Below are 22,537 nucleotides of genomic sequence, written 5' to 3'. Positions count from 1 at the left end.
GGCTGGTTTTCTCTTGATTGTTGATAAGTCTGGCGAGTTATGAATAGTATGATTGCCAGTCATATAGTTAGTTTTACCAGGATCTAGACAAGTTTGACAAGTTGAGAATTAACTGCAAAGATTTTAATGTAATAACTTAGATGTTAGCCAAAATTTGAAGCTGAAAATACAACAGGGATGTTTATATAAGATTTCGGACACCATATTACTCATTGCATGACAAATTTTCTGTCGCATCATCTTCTGCTGTTTTGTTAATTGTAATAGTGTATCTTGAGTGAGAAAGTCTCTCTATAGTTACTTGACCTGTATGAAATGGCAGCAAAATTATTCACCTCAAATAGCACCTTTCTGTCTTTAAAAAGAGATGAACTTGTTCAGTAATATGGTTTTTTTATGTGCTATCATCGTCATCTTTGTTATAATGTCCACCTTTCCGTGCTTGCATGAATCGGATGGTGTATCAGCTCAGATTTTCAATAGCTGGATGCTCTCCAGTTGCCAACCCTCACCTGTTTTCAAGCAATATACAGATAGTTTCGAGCTGGGTGGGGTGGGGTGGTGGTGGTGGTGCTAGATTTCCTCATTCTAAAATACAAGGATATAAGGACACAGATCGTGTCATATAGCCAACTGGAGATGATGTCTCCTGGGGCTAAATTACAGCAACATTAGTCCTAAACCAGGACTGCCGTGTTATGTTGGCAAACAATTTTTACTACAAAGTACTGTTGCTGAATATCTCATGTTGTGAGATTTAAAAATAGTGATTTTCTAATACATTGCCTTTGTTTCAATTAATTTAGAAAATAATGAAGAATTTACTAAAATAACTATTGGAAACAAGCGACACTGCTTGTATCACAGTGACACTCATTTACGACTTTCATGCAATGTCAAGACAAGGAACACACAAACACACGCACATGTCTGTCTATACAGACATATATGCATACATACATGCATGGCTTATTTCAGTTTCTTTCTACTAAATCCACTCACATGCTATTGGAGCATAAATTAACTTGAAAATTTTGGTGAAAGTTTTTGATTTCGATCACTATAACCATTTAGCATTCAAATTATTCTGCCAGACGTAATGATTATTTATTCTCATTGTTTTGAATTAGCCATACATTATCTCATAGCTTTGAGATTTTGATGATGCGATTGTATATTTTTAGTATGACATTGTCGAGTAGATGTAAGAGACCAAATCTGGCCAAATTGAGCATAAAACAGGTAGAATATTTGGATTGGATATGGCCAGTTTAAATGCTAAAGAAAGTTTGTATCACAGAATCAGAGTGGTCTCAGGTGTGTTGGCATCACAGGGGTTCATATTTATATTTAGACTAAGCTTTGTTTGGTTTGATTGATTTCTGATTGTTATCAGTTGTCTAATTTCTGGATAGTCAGAATGGATTCAAAGGAGGAATTTTTATTTTGTAACAAAGAAAAGCAATGTCATCTTATCCACTCAGCCACTAATGGATGCATATCACAGACACTATGACTTTTCTGTACTTAAATACGGGTCAGATGGAATTTATTGAGGTAGATTTTCTCTAGTTAGATGTCTTCTCCCAAACCTCTCTTGTTTCCAAGCAAGGTTTTCTGTGGCCAGGCACAATTTCCGCAGGAGACTGGAAATGAATAACTCCTGTATGATAGTGGCACACATTTACAGCCATCATGTAATGTCAAGACAAAGTCTCCCCCATCCCCCACATGTAGTGGGCTTCTTTCAGTTTCCATCCCCCAAATTTGCAGAACAAGGTTTTGGTTGGCCTGGAGCCAGGTACTATATTGTGGGACTGAACCTGAGACCACATGCTCCACAGATACACACCCATTTCTGTTCCTAGTAGCTGTGCCTGTGGCTAATAGCCATGTCTGCACCTTTGTTTTACTTAATTTCATTTTAAGGCAATAAATACTTTTCTGGTGAAAATTAGTATAAATTTTAACATTTTGTATAAACACCAAAGAAAATGCTATAAACTAAATAATAATTATTGTATGTAGGTTATATTTCCTGATGTTATCTGTGGTCACAAAAGTATACTTCCAAAGTTACTTGTCATATGATGGGTAACACTCTCGTTTGTATATTTATCACGTGTATACATTTATACCTCACATCTGTTATTAAATCTTCCTAAACACCCACATAGAAAACTGGTACTTACCGCAAGTAAATTATGATACCTGTGCATACTTTGCACATAAAACTCAATGAAAATTGCTGCAATTAGGATGAGATCAATAAAAAAAGTGTGGAAAAATAACTTATGGGATGGTGACAACAAAAAGAACAATGAGCCACAAAGCATGCTACATAAACAGGAAACTCCCACCCTCAGCTGTCATATAATATACTTGTGTGTGTGCTTACATTTTTAGCTTATCTCTGATTGTAATTAATTATGTTTTTTTTCTCATGCGGTATATTTTCTTCTTTACTCCAAAGGTTGGACTGCTGCGTTGAGTCGTATTAAAACTCCCGAGAACCTTGTTGAGAAAACCCCACTCAATGCCCTTCGAGGTCAGATTCAGCACATGCTACAGCGCAGTCCCCAAACTAGCAACGTAGATATGTCACCAGGTTCTCATTCCGACATGAGTTCACACAGTTGGCCAGACATGGCAAAGAACGGCACACCGCCACCACGACCTGCAAGTTCTGATTGGTAAGTAAATTTCAAAACGAAAAAAAAACCCCAAAAAAAAAAGAAGAAAAAAAAAATTTTTTTTTTGTGTGTCTGTCTACCTAGTCACCTTTCTCCTGTTCTGTTCTGCTCCGACGCACAGCATCACACTCTCACATGAAGTCCTTCTATCGTGATGGCAGTAGTTGTTCCATTTGCAGATCTGTTGTGAACTTGTTAAGGTATATGTTTATCTTGTAACTGCATTTGCTCTTCGTCTAGTATATATATATATATATATATATATATATATATATATATATATATATATATATATATATATATATATATATGCATATGCATGCTCACAGGTATGGTGTGATGCAAACAGGAAAATAGAACTTAAGATATGAATATTTGCATATTTATATAAATATTTAGGGGAGAGTCGTTCTCTTTTAATGTCTTATAATTTAACATACTCACTGGTGAAATTTCCACGCATTTACTTATTTATGTTTCTAAAATTTTCTTTGCGTCTTGCAACATTTTCACTAGTTGTTGAGTCAACATCTATTGAAAAGGTTGCAAGACAACGAAAATTTTATGAAAATGAATAAGTAAATGAGTGGAAATTTCACCAGTGAGTATGTTAAATTATAAGGCACTAAAAGAGAATGACTCTTGCCAGACACAACAGAATATGCTTCTGCACACGAACTCACATAAAGAATCTCGCCAACCAAATCCAAAATCGCAATATATATATATATAAAATGGTCACTCTACATAGTGGAGGGCTTAACTAAAAAGTGAACATACATACCTGCTTGTATGTATATATACAAATGTATGTAAATATATATTCTCTTTTTAGTTGTAGCTTCCCTCCACTTCTGCATAAGTTTGTTTCCATTGTGTTCATGGAGGGGAAGCTAGAGCTTCAAATAAATAAACCTGATTCTATACATATGTTGAAATTTTTTTACCTCACGTTTATAAATCCAAACACAGCCACATATACACACTCACAGACATATATCAATGCTTGTTTTGTATGTATGGCTACAAAAGTACAATCAAATGTTAATTGGAGTGTCACTCAATACATTACTGTTGGCTATCGTATTTCATTTTTTCACATAGAAAAGGTTGGCATTAACTTGAAAGTTTCAGCTTAGCTGCCTTGTTTTGATTGTCTGATGAAGGCAAAAAGAGGTGTGTGTATATATATATATATATATATATATATATATATATATATATGGTTTGTTTTTATGTCAAGTTATATAGTGTTTGGCAAGCTGTTTTTCTGGGGTATGTGAAGCTGTGTGAAATGATAATTAGGCATGTATGTATGCATGTCTAAGGAGTAGATGTATAGGAAAGGGGATAGAAGAGGATAGGAAGAAAGCATGTTTGTAGGCTGTGAGTTGATAGGTTATTGTTGAAAGATTTTGTTTAATTTGAAAGGGGAATTGTGTTATTGTTTAGATTTCAGTCAAGTGTGGAAATAACATTGTACACAGATGTGTCCAATTTAGAGATGTCAGATTCAGGTCACAAGATTCATTTTTATAAAAAGTTGGTTTTGTTGTGCTTAGAGAAATAGGTTGATGGCCTATGATATGGCCTTTGCGCCTCCTTCATTCTAGCATGTCGGTTGGGTATTCTTTCTAATAGCAACCATGTTATTGAATATACCAGAGGAATTTTGCCGTACATTCAAGAGGTTTTCTGTGACAGGATTAAAGAGACTCTTCTCTCCTGTATCCATTATTGCATTTATTAGATGGGTTGCGTGCTGTGGTGTTTGTGATGACCCCTATTTTGTGCACATACACGTGTGTGTGTGTGTGTGTGTGTGTGTGTGTGTGTGTGTACATGGACTTTTATATTTACATGTATCTCATATATGCCTGTCTCCTCATATCAACATGAATAAAACAGGCATCAAAATATTTATAATGATTTTGATGGTATTAGGAAAATATTGTCCACAATGAGATGAATTTTTTATTGTTCATATCATTGTGTGTGTAATGAAAATAAGTTTTGTTTTTTAGTGCAAAATATATTTTACAATTTTGAATGTAAATTTGTTTCATATGGCCAGGGAAAAAGAACAGATAAAGTTGAGAATTAAATCCTTATCAACATGAAATAGCAGATCCAAATTGATGAAAATGATGATGAATGAATTGAATGTTCCTATTGTTTTTTAAATACAAATCTTTATTAAACTTTGTAAGGACATTCTTGTACATTTGTAAGAATGGGGAGTTAGTCCTGTTTGTATAAGCATTTGTTTGTTTGTTTCATATTTGTTTTACTATGCTAGTTTGGGTTGCACAGGGCTTTAATATGGCAAGATTTTATGATTGGATGAACTTCCTGTTGCCAACCCTCACCTGTTTTTACTCCTCAGATTCAGCACACTTTCTCTAAGAGCAAACTGAGCCTTCTGTTTTTTTTTCTGCATAGAAATGATTTCTGAATGTGTATCTTTGACATTGTTTCCAGGATATTTAAATAACATAAGAGCGAAATATTAGAGGTTACTTATGACATATTGCAAAAATGCTAAAAATTTGACATTTCCTTGTAATTAAACAATATATGGTATGACTGGAAATACATGGCGTCACTAGTAAGTTCAAGTAACAGGTTTTGGCAGTTAACATGTTAAGATTGTTATTCACTTTTTAACTGCTATTTCTAGTATGTCATGGGGTCTAATGTGTGGGAACCATTTACAGCCAGATGTTACCTATTTATTTAAGTCATAAAGCGGGTGGAGTGGAATTTGTTCTTTGTTTAAAAGATAAACTTGATCTGAACAGTAACCCACCACTTAACATTGCAGCTGTTACGAAGCTTCTGCCTTGAAAGTTTCAAGTTTTGGCACAACGCCAGCAATTTTGAGAGGAGGAGCAAGTCAGTTACTTCGACTCTAAGTACTTAACTGGTACCTTATTTTGTTGGCCCTGGTGGAATGAAGTGAAGTTGACCTCGGTGAAATTCAAACTCGTAATCTGACGAGTCAGAACAAATGTTGTTAAGCATTTTGTCCAATGTGCTAACAATTTTGCAAGCTTGCTACCTTACTACTACTTCTACTACTGCTACTACTGCTGCTGCTGCTGCTGATGATGGTGATTTAGAGTGCAAGAACTAAGATACTTTTGTACTAGTGTTCATAATAATGTTCTCTTAAGAATTCGTTTTTATTTTCCCCTTAACCAATTTTAGAATGGAAAAAACATAGTCAAGTGATTGAGTTTCCCACAATTTTGCAGGGTTCTGGTAAATTAAGTTGTTACCAGAAATGCCAGAAGTTGTTCTAACCTTATCACACCCATTCTGAATAAGCATCTATAATTTTTTTAATCAAACCCTCTTCCTCACCAACTTAGCTGGCATTCTTTAAAAAAAAAAAATCTTTGCAACTGGAATTGAGAGAGACAATGTTCAAACAATTAAATGCATTACATCGATGATTGGTAAACATATCTTTTTTTCCTTTAGAATTTTTGAAGAATAATTTGGTAGTTATTTATTAGTTCCATTCAAATGAACTCCATATACATAATAGAGCAGACTGTTAATTCCTTGTCAGCACAATTCATTAGCATTTATTAATTACTTGAATTCATTTTTTTCATCATTTACAAATGAAATGATGTTTCAAAATCTAATCTTGTTTTCCTATAAATTTGTGAAAACTTGTGTTAAAGGAATCTGTAGTTCCTACAATGTAGTTTGCCATCAGTTCTCGGTGGGCTTGTATAGGGGCCCAGTTGTGACGTACGGCATGACTTGGGCATTTTAAACTTGGTGAAGCTCGTCCTTCTTCAACCCCGACTTCAGTTGAGTAAAAATGTGTGTTTGGGTTAATGTTTGATGGAAATGTTAGTGTTTGGTTAGATGTCTTGTCTGATTTGTAATGCCTTAACTATTCATAGTTCAATTGTCTAACCTCAGACAAGTTATCTATAACACAACCGATTGCTTGGGTAGGAGGTCAGTAAACTAATTTATCACTAATGTACTTGTGGCTGTCAAATAGACAGTATGGCTCTTCATGTGTACAAACTGATCTTTTACTTAATGTTACACATCAGTACAAGGTGTAATGTGGCTAGAAATATCACAACTTGACCAAAGAAAGGAATGCAATCTCATTCTCATTGAAGCCAGCAAGATGAATACATTGTTTACTGCAAAAGATTGGCTTGGAACCCAAACAGCTGATCAAAGCTGCTAGGGAGACAGCCATGGCAGCAAAGACTGGCACAAAGTGGTCATGTTTGATAAGAGACCACAGATGGTACTCTCAGGGGCCTTGGTTTTCATTTGACAAGGTTGACCATACATCTATACATATATGCTCAGATCTGGGCAAGATTGTTTTGAGGAAAAAAGGCAGTTCGACATGAATGCAAGTCTCCCCTCTCTCTATGCTACCTATGTTTATCCAAGGGAAATGCTGCTGTTTTGGGGTGATACAGCTTAGCACCAGTATTGTTACAATCATTACTGCCGGTATACAAAGATCTTGAACAGATATTGCAAACTATCTTGCCTGACTCCCTAACAGTTTTGTCAATCCATTGCCATGGATTGATACGTAATTATTGACCCTGGAAAGATGAAAGGCAAGGTTAATCTCAGTAGGATTTGAACTCAGAATATAAAGAATTGAACCAACAGGCACAGGATGTTTAACCAGCATTCTTAACAACTGCAAATTTGATGCTGGTAGTAGCAGCTAAATCACCTACGTAGAGATTCCCTTGTTGGTTTAACATGATGTATATTTCGCATTCAAGTACCCTTTATTATTTAAACCACCCCATATCAGGCCCTGAAATATTCTACTTGTTTTATGTTCAAACCAAACCAGATCTGGCCTCTCATGCTTATATCCTTCAATGTCATTCTAAAAATAAACAGTCACATCATTGAAATCTTGAAGCCACAGGATAACGTGTGATCAATCAAAAGCAACGCAAATAAATAAGCATTACATTTGATAGAATAACCTGAATACTGAAGGGTTAAATTATAATCCACTACATATTTAAGTTCTCTAAAGCTGAAATTCCTAGTGATTTGATTGCAGCCTAATGTTTTTGTGCAGTACATTAAGTTGCTTGTTTCAGTTAGAGTTACGTTGGAATTGATTCTTTTATTGACTATTGGATTTTCAGTATATTTATTTATTCTTGCCTTACATTGTTTTCTTCATGTGTGTTTACACAATGGGCTGGCTACCATGTTTTATATATATCATCTACTTAACAATTGTTGTTGTTGTTGTTGTGTCTATTCGTTTTTTTGTTTGTTTATCTTGTTCGCATGAATGTCTCATTCGAGAGTTTTCATTGAGAACTTCTTCATTTGTATAATAATGTAAATTCAAGTATTTTAATAATTGATTCTTCTGTAACCTATGGAAATCTGGGATAAACGAAACATTAAGGCTGATGACGTTAGAATAATTTGGTTAATGAATATATTACGGAATCTTTTCCATGTTTAATGCATTTTATTTTAATTCATTTATTATTCATATTATTTATAATTTGATATTTTTGTTTTTCAAACGAGGAGAATAATATTGTAAGTTGAAAATGTAAATTGATGTGATTTAATTAATAATGAAATTAAGATTCTTCAAAAAAAAAAAAAAAAAGTCTGTTGTATCTTGTAAATAAGCAGATGAATTGTTTGAAAAAGTTCTTTGTATTGAAAATTAATTTGTTATTGGAGTTTGTTGAATATTGAATTATGGTTAGTTATATACTTTAATGTTTCTTAACCTGGCAAACTTCCTCAGCATCGTTATCATCATCGTTTTTATGCTGACCCCCCCCCCCCCCCATTTTGGTATGGGTTCGATGGAACTTTCTTGAGGAAATATTCTGTGGCCAGAAGTCCCTTTTTTTGGCCAACCCACACCTGTTTTCAAGTAAGCTGTTGTATTCCCTGCTTATGCACGTTCAACTGACAAGCTGCCAGATTTGTTTATCAGGAATAGAAACGACATCAGTGCTGCTCAGGTGCTGTTAACGTGAACACACGCAGAATCAAATGTATACGTGCACATATGCACATGTACATATGTGCATATATACACACAGGCACATGCACAACAAGCTTGCTAAGCCCTAGGGGGAGCTTAAGGTGCATTGCAGTGAGATTGAACCCAAAATCATAGAGCTGCAAAATGCTTTCTCAATTAAATAGCCTTAAAGCTGCATTATTATTTTTAAAGTATGTAATTTGAAGGAGATTTGGTCGCTATTTTTTTGTAAATCAATCCACCATGTTGTCCTATTGCATTAACTTATTTTATCTGATAGTCTGATTGACTAACTTCTTATCTCAGGGATAGTTTGCCATGGTTTTCACCCTGTCAGTACCAAATCTGTCCAAGACTGCTTCTGTGATACCCTATTCCACCCTATATCTTATTTTAAGTGTCTAAGCTTTTTTGTTCAGATCTGCAAGATTCTAAATGTCAAACTACTAACAAAAATGTCATTTTACTGATTCCCACCAAATTCTTCAAAATTTATTGAAGGCTGTGTGACACCCAGGGCAAGTGTCTTGTATTGTAGACCTGGACTGACCAATGCCTTGTAAGTGAATTTGGTAGAAGGAAACAGAAGCCAGTTATATATATTTGTGTATGTGTGTGTTAGTGAGCATCTGCTTCTCTTGACCTTATGTGATAGTTGTAAAAGCATGTGGCTGTCATACAAACTGATAATAGCCACACACTTTTACAGCTATCCTACAAACTGTCATTCATTTCCAGTATTCTGTGAGAATGTCTGACCATGGTGCAAATATTGCCTTGCTTTTTGGTGACCTGAAGGGTATCTGGTCAGAGAAAATAAACCTCAATAAACTCTTTAACCCATACAAGCATGGAAAAGTGGACATTAAAACAAGACAATGATGTGTGTGTATGTGTGTGTGTGTGTGTGTGTGTGTGTGTGTGTGTGTGTGTGTGTGTGTGTGTGTGTGTGTGTGTGTGTGTTTCTCCATTTCTGGTCGCTTCAGCCATGTAATCAGACATGTGCTCTCTGGATCTTTCTCCTCCTCCTCCTCTTTCTGATGAAGAGCCATGCTCAAAACTTTACACCCCGCTCTTGTTTCCATTCTTAAACTGAGCGTCAACCTAATACATTTTACTCTGTGCATCCTTTTGAATTTTGTTGTTTTTAGTTTTATTTTTGATTTGCCTATATATCGTCATCATCATCATTGCTTAATGGTCCTTCTTCCATGTATGGGTAGGATGGTTGACCAAGAGCCGGTCAGGTAGAAAAACTACCTTAGGCTACTGTGTCTGTTTTGGCAGGGATTTTATGGCTGGGTGCCCTTCCTAACATCAACCATAAATAAATACATATCTACATCATCATCATCATTGTTTAACGTCCGCCTTCCATGCTAGCATGGGTTGGACGATTTGACTGAGGACTGGTGAAACCAGATGGCTACACTAGGCTCCAATCTGATTTGGCAGAGTTTCTACAGCTAGATGCCCTTCCTAATGCCAACCACTCCGAGAGTGTAGTGGGTGCTTTTACGTGCCACCGGCACGAAGGCCAGTCAGGCGCTACTGGCAACGGCCATGCTCGAAATGGTGTATTTATGTGCCACCCGCACAAGAGCCAGTCCAGCGGCACTGACACAAATATATATTTACATACACACAAATAAATACACATTTACGTACACACACATATATTTACATACAAATAAAACCACATTTTGGATAATGTTGTCATTGAATCATTATTCCTCAAAAGGAAACCAAAAATCAACAACAACAACAAAAAAATAAACAATTGCTAAAATAGTCAAAGTTATGTATATAAATAACGAAGGCAACAAATTAGCTGTCATTTTGCAAATTAGTCTGCAGACTAATTAGTCTGCAGACTCGTTCTCCTTTTATCAGCTTTGTTGACTGATAAATGAGTGTGACTGAACCTTGTTATCAGCTGATCCTAGTTGATAGCATGGTTCAACTCATAACAGTATAATATATAGGCGACTGACAACATGTAAACTCAGCAATTGTGACTAGTCTAACATGGTGAAATGAAACTGCTCAGGCATGACTGTGGTCAAGGAGCCTGCTCTATAACCATGTGCTATCAGGCTCAGTCCCACTGTATGGTATTTTGTGGGTCTCTTCTACCATAAACTGTGGCCAATCAGTACTTCTGAGGGAATTTGGCTAATCAAAACTGTATGGAAACCTGTTGTGTGTGTGTGTGTGTGTATGTGTATATATATATATATATATATATATATATATATTCATTTAAAATACAGAGATGCCTGTAATAGGACATCGAAACCCGCTAGAAATAGCAGCAAGACTACATACCACAAAAAGTAGGGATAATTTCGAAAGGGAATGAAAAATAAAAACAATTACCGATCTATATTCTGTACCATGGTTTCAAGTCAATTTTAGTAAGATATATATATATATGCCCGCATACGGTTTGGTATTTCGCTGAATTTCATTTGAGAACTATTAGGTCTTAGTAGACACATTACATGTGATCTTCTTCTAGCTCATTAACTGTCCACTTAGTGGTCGTCGTTATATATACACATCTACATTAATCCCCTGAGATCTCAGATATTTTTTCTGAATCCCTTTGATTCTTTCAAGGTGCTAGCTTCCTGGTAATAAATCGATATTAATTAATATCTGATTTTTTACCTTATACAGTTCTATATTTAAGAGATGAGGAATTATTAACGTTATTTACATTATTTACATTTGACGGATATTTGTCCTCATCTTGTTTGTTGTTAACACAACGTTTCGGCTGATATACCCAGGTTCGAAATTTCCCCAAGACACCTGACGAAGGCTGGAGGGTATATCAGCCGAAACGTTGTGTTAACAACAAACAAGATGAGGACAAATATCCGTCAAATGTAAATAATGTTTTTACCTTATGTTTTAATATATATATATATTGTTGTATTTGGGGATGGTCATGTTGCCAGTTTAGCCAATAATATATATATGTATGTGAGTGTCTTTGTTTCGTGTTTGTTCTTCCCTAGCACCTGACAGCTGGTGTTGGTTTGTTTGTGACCCAGTAATTTAACTGTTCAGAAGAGTTCAATGGAATATGTACCAGTTTAAAAAAATTGTTACTGGGGTCTAGATTTGTTTGACTAAACATTACAGGGTGGCACCGCAACATGACTGCAAGCCTATGATTGAAAGAAATTAAAATGAAAAGTAGATGTGATTGGAGATGAATGATTCAACTGCATTCAGCATTATGTGTTATGTTCCTCTCTTTGTGTGTGTGTGTATGTGTGAGAGAGAGAGAAAGAGTGATGGTAATAACAAAGAACTTAACACAGCTAGGCATTTGGTAGGTGATGGGGATGGTAGAGAAAATAATGTGAATTGATGCTGATACTGAATAATAGAATTGATGCTGATACTGTGTGGATGAGCAAGTGTTGAATTGCTGGTCAGAGGCATACTAGAAATGGAGTTTAATGACAGAAGACTGACTACCTATGGGCAAAAGCAAATGTGAGGGTTGCTGCTTTCTCAATTTACCAGAAATAGCTGCCAATTCTTGAATTATTTTAATTCTAATTTTGACACAAGGCCAGCAATAGATGTGGGCAGGGAGCAAGTTGATTACGTCCACCACTGCACTTGACTAGTACTTGCTTTATTGACACCGAAAAGATAAAGGGCAAAGTTTACCTAAGTAGCATTTGAATTCAGGATGCTCGCTACCTTACTCATCATCATCATCGTTTAATGTCCGCCTTCCATGCTAGCATGGGTTGGACGATTTGACTGAGGACTGGTAGACTAGGAGGCGACACCAGGCTCCAATCTGATTTGGCAGAGTTTCTACAGCTGGATGCCCTTCCTAACGCCACACCACTCCGAGAGTGTAGTGGGTGCTTTTACGTGCCACCGGCATGAGGGCCAGTCAGGCGGGTACTGGCAAGAATAATACAACAGGATGTTCTGTGGTGGGAACGTTTTTTTGCTTTTAATCGCACTCATTCTTCATTAACCCTTTCGTTACCAACCCGGCTGAAACCGCCTCTGGCTCTGTAGTACAAATGTCTTGCTTTCATAAATTTTGAATTAAAATCTTCCACCAAACCTTAGTCACAATTTATGTTCCTAACTTAGCTTAGTGATAACTAAGTTATTTTACTAAATTCTTTGTTATATTTAAAGTAATTGAAAGAAACACAGAGCGTCTCAAAATAAATACAGTAACGAAAGGGTTAAGGGTTGATTCGGACCCAATCAATGCTGACAACTCCTTTCCTGCTAGAACCACCGAGTGGTTAATGGCACCTCTGTGTGTGTGTGTGTGCAATCTTTTGACCTGCCAGAAATAGCAAGCAGATCTTCAAACCACACTCCACAATATTTAGAAAATAAGCTATCAAAGGAATGCATTAGATAATGTCTGAAAATGATTCTTAGCGGTCACAACAAGAGGGCCCTCAATTTATAGGTCTGCTTGTTCAGGGTTTGCAAGATTAACAACAACAGCAGCAGCAGCAGCAGTGTGTTGAGGAAGAAGTATGTTAGATTTGGTAACCATGTTTCACAAATGAAATAGGAAACTCAGCGTTGAGAAACTTGAAAGTATTCTTTTAGTGCTTGTTTCTTTTAATTAAACTCCACCAGCATTGAAAATATGCATGTTTGCATACATGATGACAATAGCACAGATGACGACAATGATGATGAGGAAGATGACATTGAAGATGATGATGATGTTCTTAGCTTAAGTGGCTGATTTTTTAAAAATATACATCGGGTTTAACAAGACTTCGAAGGATATTCTACATACATTCTTGAAAACAAATATGCTTTTAGTTTAGACTGATTTCTCCCCACCCCTCTCTCACATACATCTTCTCCACTACCAACCATTAGTTATCTATATATTTTCTTTGCATTCACATTCTCATGTTTCAAGTAATATTTATCAAAACAATGATCTCCTTATAGCTTTGTCATTTCATTTAATTTTTTAGTATTTTCATTTCATCTTAATATAATTTACTTCATGTGTGTGTGTGTGTGTGTGTGTGTGTGTGTGTGCACACGCGCGCGCACACACACACACACACACATACACACGCACACACACACACACACACACACACACACACACACACACACACACACACACACACACACACACACACACACATGTAAGTATATATGATAAAAAGTTCTACAAAAATCCTACTGTACCATTTCAATTTGAATGAGAATTGAACAGATTTGTTTTTCTTTTTATTTTCATATTTTATTCTTTTTTGGCAAAATCAAATCATCTAATGCAGTCTTTTACTTAAGATAAGATTCTCATCTTTTGACTTAAAAATATATTTGAGCAAACAATATTTTTTTTCAAAGAATAGCTTCAAATAACACACATTTTTGAAAATTTAAGCTGAGGTTGTTTTTGACTTTTTTTTATTTTCTTACCCCTTCTCTTTCTCTTCCCCTTGCTTCTTCTAAGACTTAATCCATAACAATAATAGAGCATGGAATGATTCTTTGAACACAATGTTGTTTGAAAATATGAATAGCTTTTTTCTTTTCTTTTCCATATATATATAATTTTCATGTAGTGGCACTTTTATTTCTTACTGAAAATTCTTCAAACTTGCACTGTTTTTGTGTAAGACTGTGTTAGTTAAATGTGCATATAAATATGCAGGAGTATGTGCACACAATTGTGTGTATATCTCTCTACACACACATATATATATATATATATATTTAACACACACATACACTCATGCACACCCATAAACACATAGGTGTGAGCACATAGGTGCAAAACAAGATGGAAATATAGTCCTTTAATACCAAAGGTAGGGTAAAATGGTATTTTATTGAAGCTGTAAAAACTTTGCAAACTGTTATTTAGAGTTTCATGAAACGGATCATCAGACAATCATGACTGATTGATGATCTATTGTGTGAAACTGCATTACAGTTTGTCAAGTCTACATGTAGGAGATATAACTATGGCAGATAAAGTACCAGACACTTGTGGGTAATGTTATTTTTGTTGAGGAGAGGGGCAGGTTTTGGTCTTCATTTATAGGAAATTTGGGCTTCATCAGTACCTACCTATCCTCTGGGTTAGAGAGAACACACATTGCAATCAGTTTATTCATTTGAGTAGCATTTTGAATATAAATATACAGTGGAGACCATCTTGCTGATGCTTCTAGCTTGTTGCCAACCATTGTTCCTAGCTTGTGTGTTTGTTACTTGAAACATTTATGTCACTCGAGAAGTTTTATGTTTAAAAAATTGTTCATAAACCACTTGTTCATAATGAGAAGCATTTGTAAATCAAGGTTGTGTGTGTGTGTGTGTGTATACACACACACACACACACACACACATATATGTATGTATAGTTCAAATTTACAGAAAGCAAAAGGCGAAGACAGGTGTAGGAACAACAAGCAGGTGTATTAGTTTAATGCTCGGGAAGAATAGAAATGTCTTTTACGTTTTGAATCTACTCTCTTCGATAGAATGGATTAAGAGGAAAAAAAAAAATGGACAGAGAAAATAATGTGTTGAGGTGAATGAAAGATGTATGTATATATATATATATATATATATATATATGAATGTCCAGGTGTAATTGTATTTGAATTATTGATAATTCATTTTTTTTTGTCACTCCTTATGAGACACTTTTAATGCATAATTCTGATTAGTATATGCATGCACATTCTCCCTCTATCTCTCCTCTTCTTATGCTCCCACAATTTTTTTTTTTGTTTTCTTGATATGTTTTACCTGTATTTTCCTTGTCTTTTTATTGTTGATATTTCCCCCCCTTTCATTGCTTTGGCGGTTTATTGACTTTTACAAAATACATTTGTGTGGTCGACTTTCTCAAATGATCTGTAAGTGTTGCTGATAGAAAGTAAGACTTGTTAGCCTCTTGTGTTTTCTTGCACCCAATTGACTCATGAAGAAGAATCAATCTGTTGATCCTGTCAACTTGTGTCCTTCACCGATCAAAAGCACTTCTTTTATGCTGTTTCAATACACTTGTCAATCATTTTATAATTTTACCAACATCAATCATTGGACTGTTGCCATGTAGATAGCATGACAGTGTTTAAATCCATCAATGGAAGCACAGTGTAATTAACTAATGGTTTCAAAGGGCTGAGTGTTTAAATAGGTGCAGGCATGGCTGTGTAGTTAAGGAGTTGGCTTCCCAATTGCATGGTTTTGGGTTCAGTCTCACTGTGTCACATTGGGCAAGTTTCTTCTACTATAGCTGTAGGTTGACCTAATCCCTGTGATTGGATTTGGTAGATGTAAACTAAAAGAAGCCAGTCATAAATGTATGTGTGTTTGTTCCATTGCCTTGACGTCACATGATAGTTGTAATTGAGCTTCACTGTCATACAAGCAGTGTTGATTGTGTGCAGTTTTCTATGTAAGCATGACTGGCCATGGGGGAAATATTAATCTTACTTGGAAACAGGTGAGGATTGGTGACAGGAAGGGCATCCAGTTGTAGAAACTTAGCCTCAACAGATTTCATCTGACATGCAAACCCGGAAAAATGGACTTCAAAAATGGTGGGGGCAGGGGAAAGATAATGATGAATAAATTATAGCTTGGAGAAAGCAAGAAGTCTTTAAATACTGCTTAATCATCATCATCATTATCATCCTTTTAATGTCCGTTTTGCAGGCGGGTATGGACTGAATGGCTCTTATAATCAACAAACATTTTCAGTAACAGCTAAATTTACTTTTATAGTTTTCTTTTCTTTTCTGTTTTTTTTTTTTTTTTGGAAACTCGAAGTACGGCCAATTCCATGCATCATTGCCACCATTCTTTTGGGTCAGACAAACCTTATCGAGGCAGGTTCTCTGTGGCTGCAGACCTTTCCTATTGCCAGCTCTCATCCCCTGGCAGATTGCAAATGATGACACCACTTGCATGGATGATGACTAAATCAGCATGTCACACACACACACACACACACACACACACACACACACACACACACACACACACACACACACGCACACACATATGTGTGCGCGCACACACACGCACACACATATGTGTGCGCGCACACACACACACACTTTTTACAGTTACATCTACCAATTCCACTTACAAGGAATTGGTTAGCGCAAGGCCATAGTTAAAGAAACACTGGGCAGAGCTTGGCTCAGGGCTATAGTTGAGGACAGTTGCCTTTAGGTGTCATGCAGTGGGATGGAACCTGAAACCACATGATTGCAAAGTAAGCTGAACAACACAGCCATGCTGGTCTGTGTTCTTTTATTAAAGTGTCAGCCTATCAATGCCACTCGTGTGTAAAAGCCACTTAAATCATTAATGACAGCCTCTTAATTAAATGCATTCAATTGTCGAAAGATTACATAATTATTTTTCTGCTTACAATGGAAATAAGCTGGCAAAAACAGTCAATAGATATATTGAGAGCTTCTGTTAATTCCAGTCTTAAGCAACGTTATTCGAATGTATTTTATCACAGTTTTTGTTTCTTGTAGTGCTGTTTTGTTTTTGTTCCGTTTCGTGTCGTATTTGTATCTTTTGTTGTTCATGTGAAAGAGGAACTGGTCTGCATTTGTTATGAGTGTAACTGAAACAATAATTATGCACAATGACGGTAATAATAATAGATCTGCTTACTGGAACCTTGAGTGTTTGATAACGGTATCTGTACTCGCTCTGCACTTAATTCTTACTGAGAGCATTGTATATTCTAAGTAGTCTTCATTTTTGGTATTTTAAAATAAATAAATAAATAAATAAATACATAAACAAAAAAAAAGTATTTTTAAATAATTTTTTTATTTTATCATTTAATGAATTTCTTTTAATTGTTTTAGTGATTTGTGGAATTTTAATGAAAAATATACCCTTTAAAATACACAATTTTTTTATGCTCTTATTACATTTTTATATATAGTTATTTTTCATATAAGGTTTTTTAAATTTTTTGGAGAGAAAAATATTTAAGAAAAATAAGAATAAACTTCCAATATATATATATATATATATATATATATGTATGTATGTATGGACATTTGTTTAAATTTGAGATACTCTTTATATTGTATTAGAAAACAATCATGTCTTACTAAAATTGGATTCTATAACTTTGTTTTGGATTTATCATTAAATTACTTCTTCCTTATTATTATTTTTCCTAAATCCTTTTTCTGTATAAATCCAACTATTTTTTTTTTTTTTTTTTTTTTACATTCATGTGTTGTATATATTTAATTCTATGGGGCAGCTTGAAAAAGGAGTAAATTACGAGTGACACTAAGTTTGTATAAATTATTATTGTCTTTTACTTTTCGTTACTGAAAAAAAAAAAAAAATTCAAACAAAACAAAACAAAATGGAAAAAAAAAAAACAAAAAAATTTTTTATTGACAAAAAAGTTTTTTTTTAAATTTCAAGTAGATGTTAGTAGAATTGCTGCTTGATGCAAATTTAGTATGAGTGTAGTGTGTGCATTTATGTGTGTATGTATATGTATATCTATATATATATGTATGTATATATTTATATATACACACACACACATGCATACTGTATTTCTTCTTTCCACTATGCTGTTGTTTATTATATACTGCCCAGATTTTCTTCTTGTCATATAAAAAAATAAAATTTAAAAAAGGGGGATTTAAATGTGCGGTTTAAAGAACTTAACCCGTCTTTAGCTGTGTGGTGCTAAAGAGTATTTCGAACCATTTTCCTCTGTCTCTTTGTCAACTGTTGTTCTTTCCAATATATATATATATATATATGTGTGTGTGTGTGTGTGTATATATGTTTGGCTATTTGTTGTATTTGTTCAGCCAATTGCTATGGATGTCTCTTGATTTTACCTTTAAAACTTTAGCCATTGGTTTCGTCCACTGTTTCTCAGTAATGTGCTCTGCTAGCGACATCTATAAACGAAAATGTAGTAGTGTTAGTAGTCGTAGTAGTAGTAGTAGTAGTAGTAGAAGTAGTAGAGTTGTGGGTAGGTAGTTACATGTTTGCAATTTAAAGAAAATAATTGCAGTTATGTACATTTTCTTCTTGTATTTTTTCTTTTGTTTTTTTTTTCCATTTTTTTTTTTTTTTCCATTTTTTTTTTTTTTTCCATTTTTTTTTTTTTTCAATTTATTTTTGATCTATTTAAACAGAATGATCACCATGTGCTTATCAAAATACACAAGTACCAGCTAGTAGGTTAGAGTTAGAAAACATACAGGGGGAAAAAAGTTCCAATATAAAGTTGATGTACATATACATAAACTGAGGTTGACTTTATTTTTTATCCTTTTGAAAGATGATGAATAAAATATTAGGCTACTAGCGCTGAGGTTGATATAATTTGTTTTTCAGTTCCAACATGCCATAATCTCGGATCTGATCCATCTCTGAATTTATGCAATAGAAAGTAGTATCATTTGTTATTTTGGTTTCGGATGTCAGCAAGTTAGTGTGGAAACCTCTAGGTTGTTACTTGTCTTTCCACAAGATATTGCTATATATATCCCTCATATTGTAGAATTCCTTGTGGATAAAAGGACCCTTTTGGGTATTTGGGATTGGCCATGGCTGGAATGCCTTTGATCATAAATCTAGTCTATCAGAGTTGAAAGTGTGCCAAGCTGCTGCTGCTGCTGCTGCTGCTGCTACTACTACTACTACTACTACTACTACTACTACTACTACAAAGTCGTGAAAAATTGCATTCAGTGTTGATATTATTTAGCAGTGATCTCATTGTGCTATTTAATTTCACTCTCCATAGGTTCCACTTAACAATTTACATATTCCACTTCTGTTTTCTTTTGTTATGTTTTGAATGTATTTTTCTGAAGGCCGGAACCTGGGAGTAGTAGTCACCTAGCAATGTGAAATGATGAACTCCGCTCTAAGAAGTTACTATAATCTCTCTGAAGTGTCCCCCCCCCCCGTTTGAAAAGAAATTGTGTGTGCATGTATACATATACATAAGTGAATGTATATGTGTGATTACCAAGCTTTGCTTTGAAACCACATGGTCCCAGTGGTGACTCACTGCATGGTTACTTGGGCAAGTGTCTTCTACCACAGCCACTAGCAATGCCTTGCTAGTGAAATGTGGTTGGCGGATTCTTCACAGATTGTTATTTCAAGTTTCTTGTTGCCAATCTCTAGACAATTATGTAAAGTAGAACATATCATTTCATATACATTGAGCATGCAGTAAAATTGAATAGCTTAGTGGATGCTGCTTGGGTGACATGGAATTAACAAATGCATGGTTGAAAATGTAACTGTTTTTTTGAAGTGGGTATGTAAAATTAGGATAATTAATTGATGGAGAGCAGTTTGGAGTTGCCGAAAGAATTTACATGTATATATGAAAGAAAAAAAATATAGAGAAAATTGCATGCATGTACAAAAAAAAAAGAAAATGAAAAGAAACTCCCTGCCCAATAACAGCACAAGGGAAATAGCTTGTGGTGATTCTCTTTAAAAAGCAGGGATGAAAAAAATTTAGGTTTTCTAGATTTTGTTGTATTGGTGTTTGTAGATTTTGCTGCTTCAATCAACTATTTGGAGAGACAGTTTTTGCATAAGAATTTTGAAGAATGTCTACAGTCAGCGATCAATTCTGAATGTTCAAAATTGTTTGGTTACCACAGGCATAGTGATAATGTTTCTTTTTGTAATTATGTGGCATTACCTTATAATGCAATGCTTGTTTTCTTGTCTTCATTAGTCCCTCTCTCTATATATTCACACACACTTTGTTTTGTTTTTTTTCATATAAAACTGAAAAGTGGTAATTATTACTTTGTGTAGAACAGCTTAGAGTTTTGCATAATTTTTTTCTTATGTAAGGTAATCAGATTTATGTTTCCGAACCACAGTCTTGTTCAGTTGCCCCTTTTTCTCAACTGTACACATTGGCAAATTGAGAAGAAATCATTGTAAAATGTGATCGCTATCGCTTCATGTTATGTGATTGTTGAAGTCACTTGTTTAAGATAACCAGTCAGTGTCTTTTTTTCTTTGAAAAATATCTGACAAATGTCATTAAATTTGTTTGTTCTGTTGAGGATTGGTGTAGTAGGGTGGTGATTGATATGGGATTTCTCTATAAAACAGAGGTTACTGAAATGAGATCTGTTCCTAAATGCTGGTGCTTCATTTACTGTTGCCCATATAATGCTGGTAGTCTCTTCTTGATCTTTTATTTCCAAACATACTGAAAAGATGCTGTAGTGTTTCTCCATATAGCAGTGACAACTTGAGCTGATGTTCTGGTGATGTTCAAGAACTCTGGGATCATATTTACACCTTCAGCAAATCTTTCTTCTCAGTTCACAGTGTGCAGTTGACCAAAATGTTGATTAAATTGAAACCTCAGTTTGGATATGTAACCACTATATATCTCTGTCACATACACATGTATACATACATACATAACTATTTTCTGCATGCTCTGTATTCTTCCAAAAGAGTGTGTAGCGATGTAACTTGGGCATTGAATGTAGAGGATATGCTGGACTTGAAAAGAAATGAAGTACACATGTTTTTCCTTGGATGTGTAATGTTAGTTAAGTGTGCATGAATGGTGGCTTACAAATGAGTTGAGAGAAAAATTAGGATTAAGTGGAATTGGTTGTAGTGTGCAAGAGAGAAGACTGCACTGGTGCAGACGCGTAATGCCAATGGAAGATGGCAATTGCGTAAAGAAGTGTTAAGTGATTCAAGAAAAAAGTTGAAGGAAGACATGGAAAGAACTGAAGGCTTATTTCAGAATTGTGGACCTTACGAAGGAGATGATGATGAACTACAACAAGTATTAAGAAGTTGTGCTAGAGAAGGACCATCTTACTCATGGAAGCATGGAGAAAACAGAATTAAAATGGTGATATTAATATATATTCAAGATTGAATGGATCTCTTTATTTGACTATTTGAACTACATAAAGGACTAATTAAATGGTTTAAAATGTGGCACTAATTAAAAATCTGTTGGAGGTTCCAATAATTGACATGGACTATTAATCTTTTACCATCATTTTGCATGATTCTTTTGTGAGCATTAGTTAGGATGTGGTTGCTTGTTGAATTAATTTTTGTAATTTTATTGCTGTTGTTTTTAATTTTATATATATATATATATATATGTATATGTATATATATATATATATGTTACTCTGTTTATTATTCATTGACTGTTACAAAAGATTTTGACATGATCTATGAAATGTAGTCATGGGAATGGACATCTGAGCCACGACTGTTTCCTTAGGAATTAACTGTCCCTTTGATAAAGGAAGAGAGAATATGGTTTGCCATTACCTCAAAGCATACTTTATTTAGCATTATTTTCTGGTAACTTAGTGGAGTTATTTCTGGGAAAATAATGTTTGGATATTTGGCCGTGATTTGAAACAAAACAATAAACACACACACGCACATCCACATACGCACGCACACACACACACACACACACACACACACACACACACACACACACACACACACACACACACACACACACACACACACACACACACACACACACTAAATATTAGTCAACATAAGGATATTGTTGAAAGGGAATCCAGCTTGTGGTTGTGTCAGTCATGCAGGTGAAGTGCTTACATTGGATATCGATTCACTATTTTGGTAACGTTAGGTTTTCCAAGTTTTTCAACTGGAATATTCTAGCTGGGCTGCATTAATCTAATTTTGTTCTTTTTAAACAGTTCCTTGTAATCTATCT

At 34.9% G+C, this 22,537-nt stretch overlaps 1 protein-coding gene across 3 annotated transcripts in view; it reads left to right on the top strand.

Moving 5' to 3' along the window:
- LOC106874223 (uncharacterized) overlaps window positions 1–22,537 on the top strand; it is a 132,918-nt gene that overhangs the window by 58,433 nt on the left and 51,948 nt on the right. For all 3 annotated transcript variants that reach the window (XM_089359509.1, XM_089359508.1, XM_089359510.1), the window contains exon 5: window positions 2,474–2,693. In XM_089359509.1, the coding sequence (XP_089215635.1) occupies window positions 2,474–2,693 (220 nt within the window). The remainder of the gene's footprint in view (window positions 1–2,473; window positions 2,694–22,537) is intronic.

The sequence above is a fragment of the Octopus bimaculoides genome, chromosome 11, assembly GCF_046866305.1.
Source record: "Octopus bimaculoides isolate indiv1 chromosome 11, ASM4686630v1, whole genome shotgun sequence".
Classification (NCBI taxonomy): Eukaryota; Metazoa; Mollusca; class Cephalopoda; order Octopoda; family Octopodidae; genus Octopus; species Octopus bimaculoides.
Note: the sequence above shows the minus strand (reverse complement) of the source record. Positions and strands in the feature narration are given on the sequence as shown.